The sequence below is a fragment of the Coregonus lavaretus genome (genome assembly GCF_964263955.1).
Source record: "Coregonus lavaretus genome assembly, chromosome: 23".
Classification (NCBI taxonomy): Eukaryota; Metazoa; Chordata; class Actinopteri; order Salmoniformes; family Salmonidae; genus Coregonus; species Coregonus lavaretus.
In genome coordinates, this window is record NC_140010.1 from 23,120,907 (window position 1) to 23,141,107 (window position 20,201).

The 20,201-nt window shown below is 41.8% G+C and overlaps 1 protein-coding gene across 1 annotated transcript in view; it reads right to left on the reverse strand.

The window, feature by feature from the left end:
• The window catches only part of LOC311098936 (beta-1,4-galactosyltransferase 2-like), a gene marked incomplete at both ends in the record, with an annotated part of 124,696 nt that extends 113,094 nt beyond the window's left edge, over nt 1-11,602 (reverse strand). The window contains one exon of the mRNA XM_084139490.1: nt 11,275-11,602. Within this exon, the coding sequence (XP_083995616.1) occupies nt 11,275-11,602 (328 nt within the window). The remainder of the gene's footprint in view (nt 1-11,274) is intronic.
• Nucleotides 11,603-20,201: the final 8,599 nt, after the last annotated feature.

Genomic DNA, 20,201 nt, shown 5'->3' on the forward strand with positions numbered 1-20,201 from the left:
AATTGGGCTGTCTCAAATCCTTTGATATTTTCAAGGCTCACAAGTGAAATGTACGTACAGTACAGGTAAAAAATCTGTGACTCTGCATACCTCTGCATGCATTAGAGACAATGCATCATAAATAAATGGATCAATTATAAAGCCAAGCATGTTTCTACAATTCTTCTTATTGAGAACAATCCACGTGCGGTATGGTATTCTATATGAAGTAATGCAAGCAGCAAGATGCTAAGAGTAGTAAATATACTGTATGTGGAAACCATCGTAAACTTTGTTCTAATTTTTAAACCGATCCAATTCTGTCTTTTCCTTCTGTTGCTGTGGCTTGGTGAGAGAGAGACAGAGAGAGAGAGGAAAACAATTCTGTAGCCTTGCAGATGACAATATCAAGCCTTTTTTGTCATTTATCATTTAGAGAGCTGGAGGTTCATCTAGTTAGGCCAGGCATATCTTAATGGTTGCCTGGGAGTGGAGGAGGAACGAATGGGACGGAAGCAATTTTCTATCCCCGCTAGACACACAAACCCGGAGCCTTGCTTTGGTGTTCATTGATTCTATGTCCACTATTCTCCCCGAGATGCTGACCTGATGTGACAATCTTAATACCGACGCCCCATTAAATATCTGGAAATATATATTTACAGAATCCACAAAGCATCTGGGCAGGCCAAAAGTTCATCATAACAAGATTGTCCTTTGGATGTGGTAGAATGAGGATAGGAAACCATCTCATTTATATGCAGTTAAAGTGCCTATTATGCTATTATGGTGTCCAGAGCACTTTAGTGTCATTGTCGGGCTGGTTTTGTATGTCTCGCTGGGTAATTGAAGCTGGTAGTCTGTATCTGAAGGAACAGTCACAGTATTATTGAACACATTGCAGTTTGAGCTGAGATAATGAACTGTTCTCTTTTCAGAACTCGGTCGTTTCTCTTACATACTGTATGTCATAACATGTCAGTTTCCAAATTCACCATCTGGGCTGAGATCGATGACGGTCTTAGTTTGCTCCAGGAATCCCTCACAAAACGTTACAGTATTTACTCATAGGGAATGTGAGTGAATGGAACAGAGGAATAGATTAAACATTTACTTTGACTTTCTAGTAGAACTCATAACAGCACCATACTTCCACTATTCCCTGTTCTAGGAAGAGAGAGCACCCTAAACGGAGACCACAGTCCCAAAGAGACCACACTACTAAAAACACAAAGTGTTCTTTCTAGTTGCCCAGTACATGCAATTGTTCTTAACACAAACATACAACATTTTCAACATTGCAGTAATAAACTTGCAGGAGGAGGGTCATTACATATGCTGCATCATGACCTAAAATTCACTGAGCATTTGGAAGGTAGAAGGCGAGAGGCTGGGGGGGGTTGAGGGGTGAAAGGTAGCAGGCGGGAGGCTGGGGGGGGGGGTTGAGGGGTGGTGAGGGCTGGTGCTGAACCACCTTTAGATCAGGGTTTCACAACCCTCTCCTCAGGGACCACCAGACGTTTCACATATTTGTTGTAGCCCTAAACTGGCACACCTGATTCAATTATTCCACTATAACCAAACCCTTGACTAATTGATCAGGTTTGCCAATTCAGGGCTACAACAAATATGTGAAACGTCTGGTGGTCCCCGAGGAGAGGGTTGTGAAACCCTGATCTAGATGATGCTACAAAGATCTTCCTCATGGAGAGAAGCCCCTCATCCTCAGTGCAAGTCCCAGACAGGGAAACATGAATAAATTCAAAACCCCATTGTCAGGCCGCCATTATCACGGGAAAAGACACAAATTAAAACAGTGGAAAGGGGGGGAAGAAAGAGGCAGGAGAAGAGTGAGGATTAATAAGTAAAGAGAGTGCTCTCCTTCGCCTGCCTGAAGCTCAAAAGAGCAGTGCATACAGCTGCAAGTCACTTACTGCATGCTGTACTGTGACGGGGGGGACCACCACTAATGGGGTCACTATAGGGCTGGCCGATATGGCCTAAAAATCATATCTCGGCTTTTGGGTGATTCACGATATACAGTACCAGTCAAAAGCTCGGTGGAGCACCTTGTATTTTGTATCGCCGGGATATTTTCCCTGTGTGCGTTGTTGGTTCCAGTGCGCCTGTTTTGCGCCCTGGACTGTTCTGATGCATTACTGCGTAACTCCGGAATAAATTCAGTTATTCTGTGATTTACCCTCCTACGCCTGACACTTTCAACTCACCCAACACAATATTAGAGATTCTTCAAATAGCCCCATTTTGCCTTGATGACAGCTTTGCACACTCTTGACATTCTCTCAACCAGCTTCACCTGGAATGCTTTTCCAACAAGGAGTTCCCACATATGCTGAGCACTTGATGGCTGCTTTTCCTTCACTCTGCCGTCCGACTCATCCAAAACCATCTCAATTGGGTTGAGGCCGGGTGATTATGGAGGCCAGGTCATCTGATGCAGCACTCCATCACTCTCCTTCTTGGTAAAATAGCCCTTACACAGCCTAGAGGTGTGTTGGGTCATTGTCCTGTTGAAAAACAAATGATAGTCCCACTAAGCCTAAACCAGATGGGATGGTGTATCGCTGCAGAATGCTGTGGTAGCAATGCAGGTTAAATGTGCCTTGAATTCTAAATAAATCACAGACTGTGTCACCAGCAAAGCACCCCCACACCATAACACCTCCTCCTCCATGCTTTACGGTGGGAACTACACATGCAGAGATCATCCGTTCACCCACACCGTGTCTCATTAAGACACGGCGGTTTGAACCAAAAATCTGAAATTTGGACTTCAGACCAAAGGACAAATGTCCACGGGTCTAACGTCCATTGCTTGTGTTTCTTGGCCCAAGCAGGTCTCTTCTTATTATTGTTGTCCTTTAGTAGTGGTTTCTTTGCAGCAATTCGACCATGAAGGCCTGATTCACACAGTCCCCTCTGAACAGTTGATGTTGAGATGTGTCTGTTACATAAACTCTGTGAAGCATTTATTTGACCTGCGATTTCTCAGGCTGGTAACTCTAATGAACGTATCCTCTGCAGCAGAGGCAACTCTGGGTCTTCCATTCCTGTGGTGGTCCTCATGAGAGCCAGTTTCATCATAGCGCTTGATGGTTTTTGCAACTGCACTTGACCAATTTTCCGTATTGACTGACCTTCGTGTCTTAAAGTAATGATGGACTGTTGTTTCTCTTTGCTTATTTGAGCTGTTCTTGCCATAATATGGACTTGGTCTTTTACCAAATAGGGCTATCTTCTGTATACCCCCCCCTATTTTGTCACAACACAACTGATTGGCTCAAACGCATTAAGAAGGAAAGAAATTCCACAAATTAACTTTTAAGAAGGCACACCTGTTAATTGAAATGCATTCCAGGTGACTATCTCATGAAGCTGGTTGAGAGAATGCCAAGAGTGTGCAAAGCTGTCATGAAGGCAAAGGGTGGCTATTTGAAGAATCTCAAATATAAAATATATTTAGATTTGTTTAACACTTTTTTGGTTACTACATGATTCCATATGTGTTATTTCATAGTTTTGATGTCTTCACTATTATTCTACAATGTAAAAAAATTGTAAAAATAAAGAAAAACCCTTGAATGAGTAGGTGTGTCCAAACTTTTGACTGGTAGTGTACAGTCGTGGTCAAAAGTTTTGAGAATGACACAAGTATTGGTCTTCACAAAGTTTGCTGCTTCAGTGTTATGAGATATTTTTGTCAGATGTTACTATGGTATACTGAAGTATAATTACAAGCATTCCATAAGTGTCAAAGGCTTTTATTGACAATTACATTAAGTTTATGCAAAGAGTCAATATTTGCAGTGTTGACCCTTCTTTTTCAAGACCTCTGCAATCCGCCCTGGCATGCTGTCAATTAACTTCTGGGCCACATCCTGACTGATGGCAGCCCATTCTTGCATAGTCAATGCTTGGAGTTTGTCAGAATTTGTGGGTTGTTTTTTGTCCACCCGCCTCTTGAGGATCGACCACAAGTTCTCAATGGGATTAAGGTCTGGGGAGTTTCCTGGCCATGGACCCAAAACTTCAATGTTTTGTTCCCCGAGCCACTTAGTTATCACTTTTGCCTTATGGCAAGGTGCTCCATCATGCTGGAAAAGGCATTGGTCATCACCAAACTGTTCTTGGATGGTTGGGAGAAGTTGCTCTCAGAGGATGTGTTGGTACCATTCTTTATTCATGGCTGTGTTCTTAGGCAAAATTGTGAGTGAGCCCACTCCCTTGGCTGAGAAGCAACCCCACACATGAATGGTCTCATGATGCTTTACTGTTGGCATGACACAGGACTGATGGTAGCGCTCACCTTTTCTTCTCTGGACAAAGTGTTTTCCAGATGCCCCAAACAATCGGAAAGGGGAATCATCAGAGAAAATGACTTTACCCCAGTCCTCAGCAGTCCAATCCCTGTACCTTTTGCAGAATATCAGTCTGTCCCTGATGTTTTTCCTGGAGAGAAGTGGCTTCTTTGCTGCCCTTCTTGACACCAGGCCATCCTCCAAAAGTCTTCGCCTCACTGTGCGTGCAGATGCACACACCTGCCTGCTGCCATTCCTGAGCAAGCTCTGCACTGGTGGTGCCCCGATCCCACAGCTGAAATCAACTTTAGGAGACGGTCCTGACGCTTGCTGGACTTTCTTGGGCGCCCTGACGCCTTCTTCACAACAATTGAACCTCTCTCCTTGAAGTTCTTGATGATCCGATAAATAGTTGATTTAGCTGCAATCTTACTAGCAGCAATATCCTTGCCTGTGAAGCCCTTTTTGTGCAAAGCATTGATTACGGCACGTGTTTCCTTGCAGGTAACCATGGTTAACAGAGGAAGAACAATGATTTCAAGCACCACCCTCCTTTTAAAGCTTTCAGTCTGTTATTCTAACTCAATCAGCATGACAGAGTGATCTCCAGCCTTGTCCTCGTCAACACTCTCACCTGTGTTAACGAGAAAATCACTGACATGATGGCAGCTGGTCCTTTTGTGGCAGGGCTGAAATGCAGTGGAAATGTTTTTGGGGGATTAAGTTCATTTTCATGGCAAAGAGGGACTTTGCAATTAATTGCAATTCATCTGATCACTCTTCATGACATTCTGGAGTATATGCAAATTGCCATCATCAAAACTGAGGCAGCAGACTTTGTGAAAATTAGTATTTGTGTCATTTTCAAAACTTTGGACCACGACTGTATATATATATATATTTTAAATGGTTTCTCTAAATAAGAGTTGTTTGTACAATTAAAGGTCAAATACACTGCATTTCTGTCTATAAAAACGCATTTTTTTGTTACAAATTTAACTAGAACCATGCATAATGCACATTCACTAATAATGACTAACTTCTTGTAGCAGGCTTTAGGCTATAGAAAATTAACACAGGTCTCATCAACAATCTCTCAAGCCCACGTGCTAGTGATTAGCCAGCTAATCTTTATATTTCAAGTGTAGCCAACTTGGATCTATTTGTTAGCTAAAAAGGTTGAACAGTTGAATTGTTATGAACACACCCTTCTGTCTGTCTCCAACTGTTTGAAAAGCATGTTAGCCTGTCCATTTTATTCAGATGTTGAAATCAAGTGGCCTATCTTGTTTCTCAGAATAAGAACGAGTTGCCAATTCCTTATATAATTGTGTTGTATGCTTATTACACATTTATAAAACACAGGCTAGACTGCTAGTATAACAGTATTTGGCTAAAATGCTGCTAGCAGTACGTCGTACCCCAATGCTGCGCGCGACAAACTGAGCATTCATTTTTCAGAATCAATGTTCATTGATACTCTCGTTTTAGTAGTGTCTGCTCTGCGCGCAATTTGAGTAGTTGAGACATAAAAAGGGTATCCTTAGAAAAGTTAACTTCTCCTCTATTACAGTAAAATAATGTCTCAATGTTTTTTGGTGTCCACTTTGTTGGTGTGAGAGGCGGGGGGAGGGATTTGGTGTGTGTAAACCATAGAGGAAGAGGCAAAGCGAGAGGTTTCACTCGCTAAAATCTGTCCAAAATAAGCCCAATGCGTTTCCATGGGCTTATTTTGTACATAAGCTTGTCGCCTGCCTTCCCACCTTTGGGACAACGACTCCCATTGTTAGGGCGGAGACGTGCAACTCTTCATTATATACGGATCTCTGGTGTAAATGGGGAGGTGCACACAGCACAGAAGGAGCAAAAGAAACAAGACCAAAAATACAACATGAAAACAAGCGGACATAAACGCTCATAAAAATGAAAAATAACAAAACCCTGATTCTTGCGATACAGGCTTTTGGAATATCGCGCAAAAACATGCATTTGAATTAATCAATTTAATTCGATATATTGCCCAGCCCTAGGTCACTACAACCTATTCTGAGAGCTTTAGTGGTGGATCTACTGTATTCGTGCCTATGCTTGACATACATGCACTGGACACCAAACAAATGCACTATGACACATTTTGGCCTGGAAGATAAATTCAGATGTAGAGGCCTTGAGGATCTGAAAACCATTACTGTGTACGTACAGAAAAGGTCAAGATTTTGATTTTGATTTGATGGAGCCAGGTAGACAATCCCGAACAGTGTCCTTTCTCAAAGCAGTGTAATGGCTTTGTTCAGCTGACCTCCTAGTAGATGTATAACCCCAGACCTGGTAATTATGTGCTAAGCAAACTGCCATCCATCAACTTTGCACTCTCTCTGAGCGATGCTCCTCCTTCAGAAAGCAACACTATCACAGCAGTGATTGGTGTGATCCCACGGGGAGAAATACTGTCTCCTCTGATGGGGAGACGTGTTAGTCACCTCAGACTGAACTGAAGACCCAGCAGAATGCGGCGCTAGGGTTGGTTCAGTACCCAGCGGCATAGGATTGGCTTTAGTATTAGTACAGCAGGGAAGTATGACCTCTGGCTATACAGTTCAGTGGTTCTGAGCTGAGGACAGTAGGAGCAGACCAAGTTATTATGACAACAAAGGGTCCTAGAGGATACTGTAGGTGTGTGACGTGCAGATTAGTTTTAAACCTAAAGTTCTTAACTTACTCTTTTCCATTTAGCCTATACAAAACCATTGTTGTAGTTTAGGCTTAAATTAGTTAAGAGGTTTGGAGGGCAGTATCGAGTTAAAAAGAGAGAAATCAATAAACCTATGGACACCAACTCCAACATAGGCAAAAACAATGTGTATGACATTATTTGGTGGAAGTGATAACACCAGCACAATCCTCCCGTGAGGCTCAGTTGGTAGAGCATGGCTCTTGCAACGCCTGGGTTGTGGGTTCGATTCCCACGGGGGACCAGTAAGGGGAGAAAAAAATAAGTATACACTCACTACTGTAAGTAGCTCTGGATAAGAGCGTCTAGGAAAATGTTACACCTCCAGCATTCATAAAATACTGCAACCCTGTGATGCAAATATTCCATAATGACAGATATTTTTAACGCCAGGGTTGTGGGTTCGTTTCCCACGGGGGGGCAGTATGAAAATGTATGCACTCACTAACTGTAAGTCGCTCTGGATAAGAGCGTCTGCTAAATTACTAAAATATCAAATGTAAATGTATAGGTCTGTCATTCTCATTGAAAGCAAGTCTAAGAAGTGGTAGATCTGTCCTATGTGCACTATTTCTATGCTTCCAGTTCTATGTTTCGTTTTTGTGTCTTTTACTTTCGGTTTTGTACACCAGCTTCAAACAGCTGCGAATACAATATTTTAGGTTATTGAATGAACAGTGCTTCGGAAAGTATTCAGACCCCTTGACTTTTTCCACATTTTGTTACATTACAGCCTTATTCTAAAATCGATTAAATAAAAATAAATCATCCGCAATCTACACACAATACCCCATAACGACAAAGCGAAAACAGGTTTTTAGATTTTGTTCGCAAATGTATTAAAAATAAAAACAGAAATACCTTATTTACGTATGTATTCAGACCCTTCGCTTTGAGACTCGAAATTGAGCTCAGGTGCATCCTGTTTCCATTGATCATCCTTGAGATGTTTCCACAACTTGATTGCAGTCCACCTGTGGTAAATTCTATTGATTGGACATGATTTGGAAAGGCACACACCTGTCTATATAAGGTCCCACAGTTCACAGTGCATGTCAGAGCAAAAACCAAGCCATGAGGTCGAAGGAATTGTCCATAGAGGTCAGAGACAGGATTGTGTCGACGCACAGATCTGGGGAAGGGTACCAAAACATTTCTGCAGCATTGAAGGTCCCCAAGAACACAGTGGCCTCCATCATTCTTAGATGGAAGAAGTTTGGAACCACCAAGACTCGTCCTAGAGCTGGCCGCCTGGCCAAACTGAGCAATCGGGGGAGAAGGGCCTTGGTCAGGGAGGTGACCAAAGAACCCAATGATCACTCTGACAGAGATCTAGAGTTCCTCTGTGGAGATGGGAGAACCTTCCAGAAGGACAACCATCTCTGCAGCACTTCACCAATCAGGCCTTTATGGTAGAGTGGCCAGACGGAATCCAATGCTCAGTAAAAGGCACATGACAGCCCGCTTGGAGTTTGCCAAAAGGCACCTAAAGACTCTCAGACCATGAGAAACAAGATTCTCTGGTCTTATGAAACCAAGATTGAACTATTTTGCCTGAAAGCCAAGCGTCACGTTTGGAGGAAACCTGGCACCATCCCTACGTTGAAGCATGGTGGTGGCAGCATCATGCTGTGGGGATGTTTTTCAGCGGCAGGGAATGGGAGACCAGTCAGGATCGAGGGAAAGATGAACGGAGCAAAGTATAGAGAAATCATTGATGAAAACCTGCTCCAGAGCGCTCAGGACCTCAGACTGGGGGCAAAGGTTCACCTAAAAGAGGACAACAACCCTAAGCACACAGCCAAGACAACGCAGGAGTGGCTTCAGGACAAGTCTCTGAATGTCCTTGAGTGGCCCAGCCAGAGCCCGGACTTGAACCTGATCGAACATCTCTGGAGAGACCTGAAAATAGCTGTGCAGCAATGCTCCCCATCCAACCTGACAGAGCTTGAGAGGATCTGCAGAGAAGAATGGGAGAAACTCCCCAAAAACAGGTGTGACAAGCTTGTAGCAAAAAAAATTAAAAACCTGTTTTTGCTTTGTCATTATGGGGTATTGTGTGTAGATTGATGAGGGGGAAAAAAACAATTTAATCAATTTTAGAATAAAGCTGTAACGTCACAAAATGTGAAAAAAGTAAAGGGGTCTGAATACTTTCCGAAGGCACTGTATATTTCACACCAGTTTAGATGGTACAATGATTCTCTACACTATACATGCTTGTTTTGTCATATAAACTGTTATTAGGGGAACTATTCGAATTTGAACAGCTGGAAAATGATGGAGCGATTTCTGCATATAGCACCTTTAATTCCTCCTTGCCCGAGAGAGAGAGAGAGAGAGAGAGGTGTGGGTAGGGGGAGAGAGAGAACGAGAGAAGAGAGGAAGGGAGAGAGGGAGGGAGAGAGAGAGAGAAGTCCAAACACAAGCAGCACCTGTCAGCTGGGTTGGGAGTCTCCCCCGTGTCCCCCTGGCCAAGGCCTCCTCTCCCTGGGGCCTCCCTCCCTCTCCCCTCCACCACCATCTATCTATCTGCACCTGGCTGTGATTAACACAGAGGCATTCTCAGTCTCTGACTCTGTCTACAATTCATTACCACCCCTGGCACCTTCTCCATCACTGAGAGAAGAGGCAGGGAGGGAGGCAGTGGCAGTCACAGAGTCATATCAAATCTAATTCAATTGAAATAGCCAAATTACAGTACTGGTAATAACATTCATTATGTACTCTATGAATAGTTTATTCAAATTAATCTGGATAATGAATCGTTATTCTGATTTGGGATTTTGACATTGTAGATAATTGGTCGACAACAGCAACAACACCTTCTTTCTCTATCCAAAATGTATCAAATGGACTCACTTACTGATATGGAATGGTTCAACTACCATAATGTGCATAACAACACAGTAATACTAATTGATGCACAAACTTTAGATCGATCTACACAGTCAACAGAAGTGTCAGGTTCAAAGTGTTCATTTCTTCCACTTTGAACCTGTCATAGTGGGGTCATTAAAACAGCTCCATCAAGCCACCCAGACAAGAGCATATAAGCTCCTTAAGCCTTAAACAGCAGTTGCTTGCATCTATTCTAGTAAAATATGAGGTAATGAATGAAAGTAAAAGCTGGAGCTCTATTCTTTGCAATCACACAATGCACTTATGGATCGTGGTAAAGCCCAGGCTTTAGAGCCAGTGCATCAACCACTCATTGAGGGCGGGCAGGAGGGTGTGTGTGTGTGTGTGTGTGTGTGTGTGTGGAGTGTTGGGGGGGGGGGGGGGGGGGGGTCTAACAGTAAACAACCACTCAGTGCTGATGTGTCTCCTAAAGACATCCAGTCAAACTCAGTGGAAACCTCAACCCAGAGAAATAAAGAAGGGAACAAATGCATGGGAGTGGAGGGTCATGAGACAAAGTGTTGGTTCCCCACAACTCCCTCAAGACCTCTACTTAAAACTCATTAGCAGGAGCTGAGTGGCAAAGACCTTGTGCTCGCAGGCATATCTAATGGCATAATGAGCAAGAAAAGCCTTGCAATGACAAGGAAGTTAATGAGAAGGATTTCTGCTGATGAAGGGAATTCTTACAAAGGTAACTGGGATTTCCCTATTGCAGCAGCTTTAAATTGAGTTTGCTGAAAGCCTAAAAGCATAGGAATAAGTCAAACGCCACACAGCTACATATCTTAGTTAACTGTATTTTCCAGTATTTGAAAGAATACTGTTGTGTTAGTCTGTTCAACGTCGCTGTGGACTAGTGGTGTTTCTTTGGATGAAATATATATTACAGCGGAGAGTGCTGACATTAAATCCATTTTATGTTTCACCCGGGCGGCCCAGAAAACATACAGAAACACTAGCTTTTACAGTAATTGGAGTAAACATTCCATCCACTACATTTTAGAATAGAAAGTAGTTGCCAGAGAGTCTGCTGCTCAAACACATGCAGGCCTCTATCTCTCTGACATCTATTTTCAGATTACTACACACTATACTAATTAGAGTAATTAACTATTACCAAATCCCCTTGTTCAGATTTCATAATGATGATAGTATCTGAGCTGTGCTGTAATAACTGTGCTGGTCTGGTTATGCATCAACCACAGTAGAACAATGTAAAAAATAAAATTTGAAAGTTAAACAAATATATCTGAGCTAGCACAGTATAGTTAGAGTCGGCATTGTAATGTGAAAAGGGTACTATTTCATTAGTCATTAGTGTAAAAGGGGATCATCAACTACCTAGACCAGGGGGTATCTCCGGGCAAGGTTGTATAGGTTTGGCAGTGGGCGGTGTGTGGTTTCCCTCGGGTCGTACGGTGGGCAGCAGCTGGTCTGCGGTGGCCAGGTAGCTGGTGTAGGTGGCGTTGGGCCGGCTGAGGTTGTAGTAGTAGTGGTGTCCGTTGCGGCTGGTGTTGCGGCCGTTGTTGAAGCGGCTGAAGATCTGGTCAAAGCGCTGGCTGTAGACGTCGAAGTAGAGGATCATCATGATGACGAAGTGCACAAGGCAGAGCAGCAGGACAGCCTTGCAGATGCGCTCCAGGGTCCGGCCCAACATCAGCCGAGTCATGGTCGAGCCTGCCGCCCCCGCTGCACAGCCTGGGGCATCCGCTCGGTCGGTCCCTCCCCTGGGCCTGGACTGCTGCTGCACACTGGCTCACACTATCACCTATGGAAGGACCAGGGAAAAACATGATGTTAAAGTGAATTGATATTTTGTTGCCATTCAGGTGAATTAGGCCTAACACAGGAAAAGAGCAGTAGCCTTATCGAATTATGTCTGTCCATCCTTTCTACAGTATCTGTATATTATATGTCATGTACATGTTGATAAGAAAAGAAAAAAACAAGGAATAAACCAACAGCACCCCATTTGTTAGTAAAATCTAATTTAGCCAACATGCCCATTCCAGCCAACAATGTGATTTGAAAAACACTTATAAATATTAGCTGCGAGCATCAGTGAACGAGGTTCACAGGATGACAAAGGACACAAGATCAGTTGGATAACAAAGCAAGCACTATCATGTAGGAACTAGCTTCCTTTATGTGCAATCAGCGAAAACATTACCATGTTTATTAAAGACTGATGTAATGAGTCTAAATACAACATCTGGAGTGAATCTGACATATGGTTAATGAGGAGAAGATGATTGCAGATGATTTTGAGCATTAGCGTTACATATACAAAGAACGAGTTGTTAATAGTTTCCTTGTTTTTATTAATACAAAATTCATTGTTTTTCATCACATTTTAGACATTTACAATTTTAGTCATTTAGCAGATGCTCTTATCCAGACATACAAGAGCAATTAGGGTTAAGTACCTTGCTCAAGAGCACATTAACCGATTTTACACCTAGTCGGTTCAGGGATTCTAACCAGCGACCTTTCGTTTACTAGCCCAACGCTCTTAGCCTAGTCCATGATAGTGATGACAAGTTTCAAGTTGATAGACCACTGTGAAGTGGATTTGCAGTGGTTTAAATGGACACGTATAATCTGATTTCCAGATTTATCAATAACTCAGCCATATCGTAACCAATCCCTTAGCTTTTTTCAAACTAAGTGAAGAGATGTACCATGGGCGTTTTCCAAATTGTCCTTGATGGAGGAAAATATATCCTGACGGACTGTATGGGTTTGATCAGCATGAGGAAAGACACCTACATACAAAGTTTCAAGACTCTAGGTCATATGGACTCTAGGTGGTGATATGAGGGTTTAAGTGAGACTGCTTATAACAGCGCTCCCTATAGGCCAATCGGTGTCATTCTTTTTGACCAAGTTACTCATGGCCTCTAGTTTCTGTGTGCCAAATTAGAAAAAAGTTACCAATCTATATTTGAGTTATTTGACCATGTTGAGGAGATTTTTTAAAAATAAATCTAAGAATAACAATAGATTTCATAGTTTCACTGTGAACCCCTAATAATAAAATGGCTTGACTGGGCATGCAAGAAGAGAGATACAAAGAGGAACTGTCTCTCTGTGGCCCATCAAAACCTCCACCGCGAGCAATTTCAATGTTGATAGGTTTTTCCAATCAAGCAGAGAGAGAATTGTCTGAGCCAAGCAGAGAGGTGGGGGGTTTGTATGTAAACAGACTTTAGCCTGAGGGCTAACACCCTCTACTCCGCTCGATCCCCTGGTGGGATCACAGGTGGAAACATCAAGGGGAAAGCACCTGATATCACAGATCACTGCCTGGCTCTAGCCTAGCCTAGCAGATAAACAGATGCCCAAGCTGCAATGTGGAAGGAGGGGAGTGGGATGGAACACCACTATCAATGTCAGAACCAACTCTCTCTCACCCGGTCTTGCCTCACCCATTGGTTGTACATCCAATAGTCCAGTTGTAAAATATTCACCAGAGCGAGACTGACCTCATGGAGGAATAGGCTAGTTTGTGAAAGCTTTAGAAGCCTTATCATCAGCCTACTTATCATCTCTACATTAAGAATAGGCCACGCTAGACGGCTGCAGCACCACACTGTTAACCAGCATGAGGTCAAACAAAGACAGATTAACCTTTAGAAAGCCCACACACCAGTTTAACACTTCTATCACTAACATGAAAGGCAACATCATTCAGAATAATAAATAATGTAGGCTTTTTTACAATAACATGTCTAATCTAAAAAGAACACAGTAGCCTATATGTGAAGTCTAACCAGGCTTTAGCATTAGAGAACGTCAACACGGGATCACGATGATGGTTTAGAAGCCGATGTCTAATGAATATTTAATTCCACACCCTTGGACACTAAATGGATGCTGATAACTCTTTTAGGCTTTTAGATTTAACCAACACACCAGTAAAGTCCTACAAATGTGCTGGCAACAAATGTCTACAGTATGTATATGTTCAAATTTTAATAGTGTGTTGGCTCTTGATGTGGCTCCTAGTTAATCTGTCAGTGCATAATTCATGATAAAATAGCTAGTTAGTCACTCTACCAGGCCCATCTCCCCCGTGACAGATATATTAAGACTAAACGTCGTAAAAAACAATGACACTGGCCAGTATAAGTTATTTACCACCTTATTGGCATCGGCGGCTTTTGCTGCAGCAATGATGAGTAATATGTTCAATACCTGTTATTTTGTTTGTGGTGTCACCTCCGCTCTGCACAGATTACTGTTATCACTCAAAGCTGTCAATTAGGAGTCTGACACGTACACAGTAATGTTACAATGGATGTATTTAAACTCCAAAACAACCCTAATAACAGCGAACAGTACCCCCAAAATCAATGGCAGTTCATGTGCCTTATTGGGTGAGTCATCATCCGTAGAGTTTGAGATTTGACGTGAACCAAGGATTTGTGGCTGACCTCTAGGTAAAGTGCCTTCAGAGAGTATTCTTACCCCTTGACTTATTCTACATTTTGTTGTGTTACAGCCTGAATTTGAAATGGATTCAATACACCATAATGACAGTGAAAACTTGATTTTAGACATTTTAGCAAATTTATTGAAAATGACATACAGATATATCTAATTTACATAAGTATTCACACCCCTCAGTCAATACTTTGTAGAAACACCTTTGGTGGCAATTACAGCTGAGTCTTTTTGGGTAAGTCTCTGAGAGTTTTGCACACCTGGATTGTAAAATATTTGCCCATTATTCTTTAAATAATTATTCTAGCTCTGTCAATTTGATTGTTGATCATTGCTAGACAGCCATTTTCATGTCTTGCCATAGATTTCCAAGCCAATTTAAGTCAAAACTGTAACTAGGCCACTCAGGAACATTCAATGTCGTCTTGGTAAGCAACTCCAGTGTAGATTTGGCCTTGTGTTTTAGGTTATTGTCCTGCTGAAAGGTGAATGTCTCCCAGTGTCTGTTGGAAAGCAGACTGAACCAGGTTTTCCTCTAGGATTTTGCCTGTGCTTATAGCTATATTTGGTTTATTTTTATCCTAAAAAACTCCCTAGTCCTTGCCAATGACAAGCATACACATAGCATGATGCATCCACCACCATGCTTGAAAATATGAAGAGTGGTACTCAGTGATGTGTTGAGTTGGATTTGCCCCAAACATAAAGCTTTGTATTCAGGACAAAAAGTCTTTTTTTTGTGCAATATTACTTAAGTGCCTTGTTCCAAACAGAATGGATGTTTTGGAATATTTGTATTCTGTACAGGCTTCTTTCTTTGTCATTTAAGTTAGTATTGTGGAGTAACTACAATTATCCAGCCTCAATGTTCTAATATCACAACCATTAAACTCTGTAACTGTTTTAAAACCACCATTGGCCTCTTGGTGAAATCCCTGAGCAGTTTCCTTCCTCTCCGGCAACTGAGTTAGGAAGGATGCATGTATCTTTGTAATGACTGGGTGAATTGATACACCATCCAAAGCCTAATTAACAACTTCACCATGCTCAAAGGGATATTCAGCATTTTAAAATATGTTTGATATACTGTATCTACCAATCGGTGCCCTTCTTTGCAAGGCATTGAAAAACCTTCCTGGTCTTTGTGCTTGAATCTCTGTTTGAAATTCACTACTCGATTGAGGGACCTTACAGATAATTGTATGTGTGGGGTACAGAGATGGGGTAGTTATTAAAACATCATGTTAATCACTATTACTGAACATGGAATGAGTCCATGCAACTTATTATGCGATTTGTTAAGCACATTTTTACTCCTGAACTTATTTAGGCTTGCCATAACAAAGGGGTTGAATATTTATTGACTCAAGACATTTCAGCTTGACATTTTTTATAAATGTCTAACATGTTCTACAAACAAAATTCCACTTTGACATTATGGTGTATAGATGTGGTAAAGAGGTCAATGGAACTCCAACAAAACGATGGAAGTGCCATGGAAACTCGTGGGGGAAAAATTCAGAATCTCCAAATTGCCCCCCAGCAAAATTACCCTACATTTAGGCTATTGTTTATGTGTGTATTTCACACTATGTTGAGGTAACAATCAGACTATAATGCTTGTATGGATGTCAACCCCAATACATGTTCATGTCATCATCACCAATCAACTGCATTACAGTTAAAAACGACTTTGACTACTACCACCGATTTCTCTATGCTAGCTATACTACCAGCTTACATGGACGGGAGTTAGCATTTAGCAGTCATTTTTTCTAAACCTGAAAAGGGACTACTTCTAAATGTTATGCAGCAAAAACAGCCAAATATATCCAAATCGGACTTCAGTAACCACATTGTGGGCCTGTTATACAGTGGGGGAAAAAAAGTAATTGTCAGCCACCAATTGTGCAAGTTCTCCCACTTAAAAATATGAGAGAGGCCTGTAATTTTCATCATAGGTACACGTCAACTATGACAGACAAATTGAGAAAAAACAATCCAGAAAATCACATTGTAGGATTTTTAATGAATTTATTTGCAAATTATGGTGGAAAATAAGTATTTGGTCACCTACAAACAAGCAAGATTTCTGGGTCTCACAGACCTGTAACTTCTTCTTTAAGAGGCTCCTCTGTCCTCCACTCGTTACCTGTATTAATGGCACCTGTTTGAACTTGTTATCAGTATAAAAGACACCTGTCCACAACCTCAAACAGTCACACTCCAAACTCCACTATGGCCAAGACCAAAGAGCTGTCAAAGGACACCAGAAACAAAATTGTAGACCTGCAAAACGCTGGGAGGACTGAATCTGCAATAGGTAAGCAGCTTGGTTTGAAGAAATCAACTGTGGGAGCAATTATTAGGAAATGGAAGACATACAAGACCACTGATAATCTCCCTTGATCTGGGGCTCCACGCAAGATCTCACCCCGTGGGGTCAAAATGATCACAAGAACGGTGAGCAAAAATCCCAGAACCACACGGGGGGACCTAGTGAATGACCTGCAGAGAGCTGGGACCAAAGTAACAAAGCCTAACATCAGTAACACACTACGCCGCCAGGGACTCAAATCCTGCAGTGCAAGACGTGTCCCCCTGCTTAAGCCAGTACATGTCCAGGCCCGTCTGAAGTGTGCTAGAGTGCATTTGGATGATCCAGAAGAGGATTGGGAGAATGTCATATGGTCAGATGAAACCAAAATATAACTTTTTGGTAAAAACTCAACTCGTCGTGTTTGGAGGACAAAGAATGCTGAGTTGCATCCAAAGAACACCATACCTACTGTGAAGCATGGAGGTGGAAACATCATGCTTTGGGGCTGTTTTTCTGCAAAGGGACCAGGACGACTGATCCGTGTAAAGGAAAGAATGAATGGGGCCATGTATCGTGAGATTTTGAGTGAAAACCTCCTTCCATCAGCAAGGGCATTGAAGATGAAACGTGGCTGGGTCTTTCAGCATGACAATGATCCCAAACACACCGCACGGGCAACAAAGGAGTTGCTTCGTAAGAAGCATTTCAAGGTCCTGGAGTGGCCTAGCCAGTCTCCAGATCTCAACCCCATAGAAATTATTTGGAGGGAGTTGAAAGTCTGTGTTGCCCAGCGACAGCCCCAAAACATCACTGCTCTAGAGGAGATCTGCATGGAGGAATGGGCCAAAATACCAGCAACAGTGTGTGAAAACCTTGTGAAGACTTACAGAAAACGTTTGACCTGTGTCATTGCCAACAAAGGGTATATAACAAAGTATTGAGAAACTTTTGTTATTGACCAAATACTTATTTTCCACCATAATTTGCAAATAAATTCATTAAAAATCCTACAATGTGATTTTCTGGAAAAGAAATTCCTCATGTTGTCTGTCATAGTTGACGTGTACCTATGATGAAAATTACAGCCGTCTCTCATCTTTTTAAGTGGGAGAACTTGCACAATTGGTGGCTGACTAAATACTTTTTTTCCCCACTGTAATACATCAATCATGACGGATTTGACTAACATCCACTTTGTTAGATCAGATTTGTTGAATGTTCGCCAACCCGGCATCCTTCTTCTATCCCCCACGGTCTGCGTTCCATTGACCTCTTTAGCACATCTATTGTTTGTAGATCAGAAACACAAAATCTCAATTTAATCAATTTCATATTCAGGCCGTAACAACAACATTTGGAAAAAGTAAAGGGTTGTGAATACTTTCTGAAGGCACTGTAGATTACAAAGTACTCATTACTGAATTGTTTACATAATGTTAAAGAGCAAAAGCAAATCCAGAGCAGCAGTGAGAGATGGTTAAGTAGTAGGCTAGATATTTAGAGTATAGCCCTTCAGCAATAGTATTCCACTGATCAATTGTTTTTGTCAACACAGCTGGGGGAACGCCGATGTGAAAGAAAAAGAAAACACTCCAGATGTGAATAAGTATGTTATTTCTGTCTTTATATTATAATTTTTCATGTTGCTATTTCATTATTACTCAATAATGAGCAGTTGTCAGACAGAGAAATGTGTTAACAGCATCCCTGTTGTGATGAAGGAGATGTCCAAATGTGCCGTTTTAAAAGGGAAAATGTTGGGTAGGATTCTAGCCTAGCACTAGCTTCTCCCTGCTCTGCTCTGCTCTGCTCTGCTCTGCTCCGCTCCAAGGCCCCGGGCCCTAGTGCAACCCACCACCCAGCCCTCTTGGCTTCATCAAATATGCATTAGACATGGTACACTTGATAACATTGGGCAGAAGTGTAGCATTTGAGCATTTCCAGCACTAATGTAGTAAGCGCTGTCTTCTTGCCATGGGCAAGCTCATCTTAAAATATCTCTTTAGCTTGACACTTCGAAAACATACACATTTTATCAAATGTATACATCGGTCTAACAATCAATCTGATACTTAAAAGGGATAATCCACCCCCAGAAACTCCTGTCAATTTGGTGAAAGCCTGTTCTATCAGTGGGTAAAATAAAAATGCTCCCCATGATTTAACATCTAAGTGGTCCGTCTGTGAAATCAGGAAATTGTGTAGGAACACATCATAGCTACATGGTTCTTGTCACTTGAGACAGGGGATAACACACTATCACATTTCATAACGCTTTTAAAACAATTACCTGCACTCCAGATCACCAAATCAGCCAATAGATGGTATGGGCATACTTGTCTACAATCAAATGTATTTATAAAGCCCTTTTTACATCAGCAGACAAAGGGCTATACAGAAACCCAGCCTAAAACCCCAAACAGCAAGCAATGCAGATGTAGAACACATCCATCCATTTATATTGTCATGACAAAGTATACTGAACAGAAATATAAACGCAACATGTAAAGTTGGGGGGGGGGGGGGGGGGGGGAACTTTAACTCAGTAAAATCCTAGAAATTGTTGTATGTTGTGTTTATAGTTTTGTTCAGTATATATATTTCGCTTAGATGTGCTAAATCTTAACTGTGTACCAAATTTTTCAACTTAGTTTCTCCAAGTACCATCTCGCAATGCGCCCTGTGTGTCTGTGGGAAAGGGCCATTGTTGCCATAGCAACATACTCTGCACTCGCTCTGGGCAGAGGACGAACTATAAATTGAACTCGGTGAGATAGACTCCTAAATTGATAGGTGATTTTACAGCTAGCTAGCTAGCTAGCTACTTCACATGCTGATATTGACTTTGGTGTTATTGTATGTAGCTTTGTTTGCTAGCTCGCTACCTAGCTAGCCAGCCAGCCCAGAGAGAGCATTGCATTGTGGGTTTGTAGTCGACTTGAGCTGCAACAGATTTCCACACCGATTTTCACATGTTGCTACCAACCTTGTTATAATGACAAAATATTGTTTTCGCATTATTAGTATTATTTAACACTGTTTAACACTGTTAATCATAGGAATGTGTGGTTTGCGGTGGATTATCCCTTTAAAAACACTCTCAGAGGGTGTTTCAGGGAGGGTTGGGATATACAAAAAAAACACATTTCCAATTTACACGCGTATAATACACACTTGTAATGGGTGAAATAGGACAAATATACACTGAGTATACCAAACATTAGGAACACCTTCCTAATATTGAGTTGCACCCCTCTCCCCCCTCAGAACAGCCTAAATTTGTCGGGCCATGGACTCTACAAGGTGTTGAAAGCCTTCCACAGGGATGTTGGCCGATGTTGACTCCAATGCTTCTCATATTCTCATAAATATTTCAAAAACTAAAAGCATTGTTTTTGGGACAAATCATTTACTAAACCCTAAACCTCAACTAAATCTGGTAATGAATAATGTGGAAATTGAGCAAGTTGAGGAGACTAAATTGCTTGGAGTAACCCTGGAT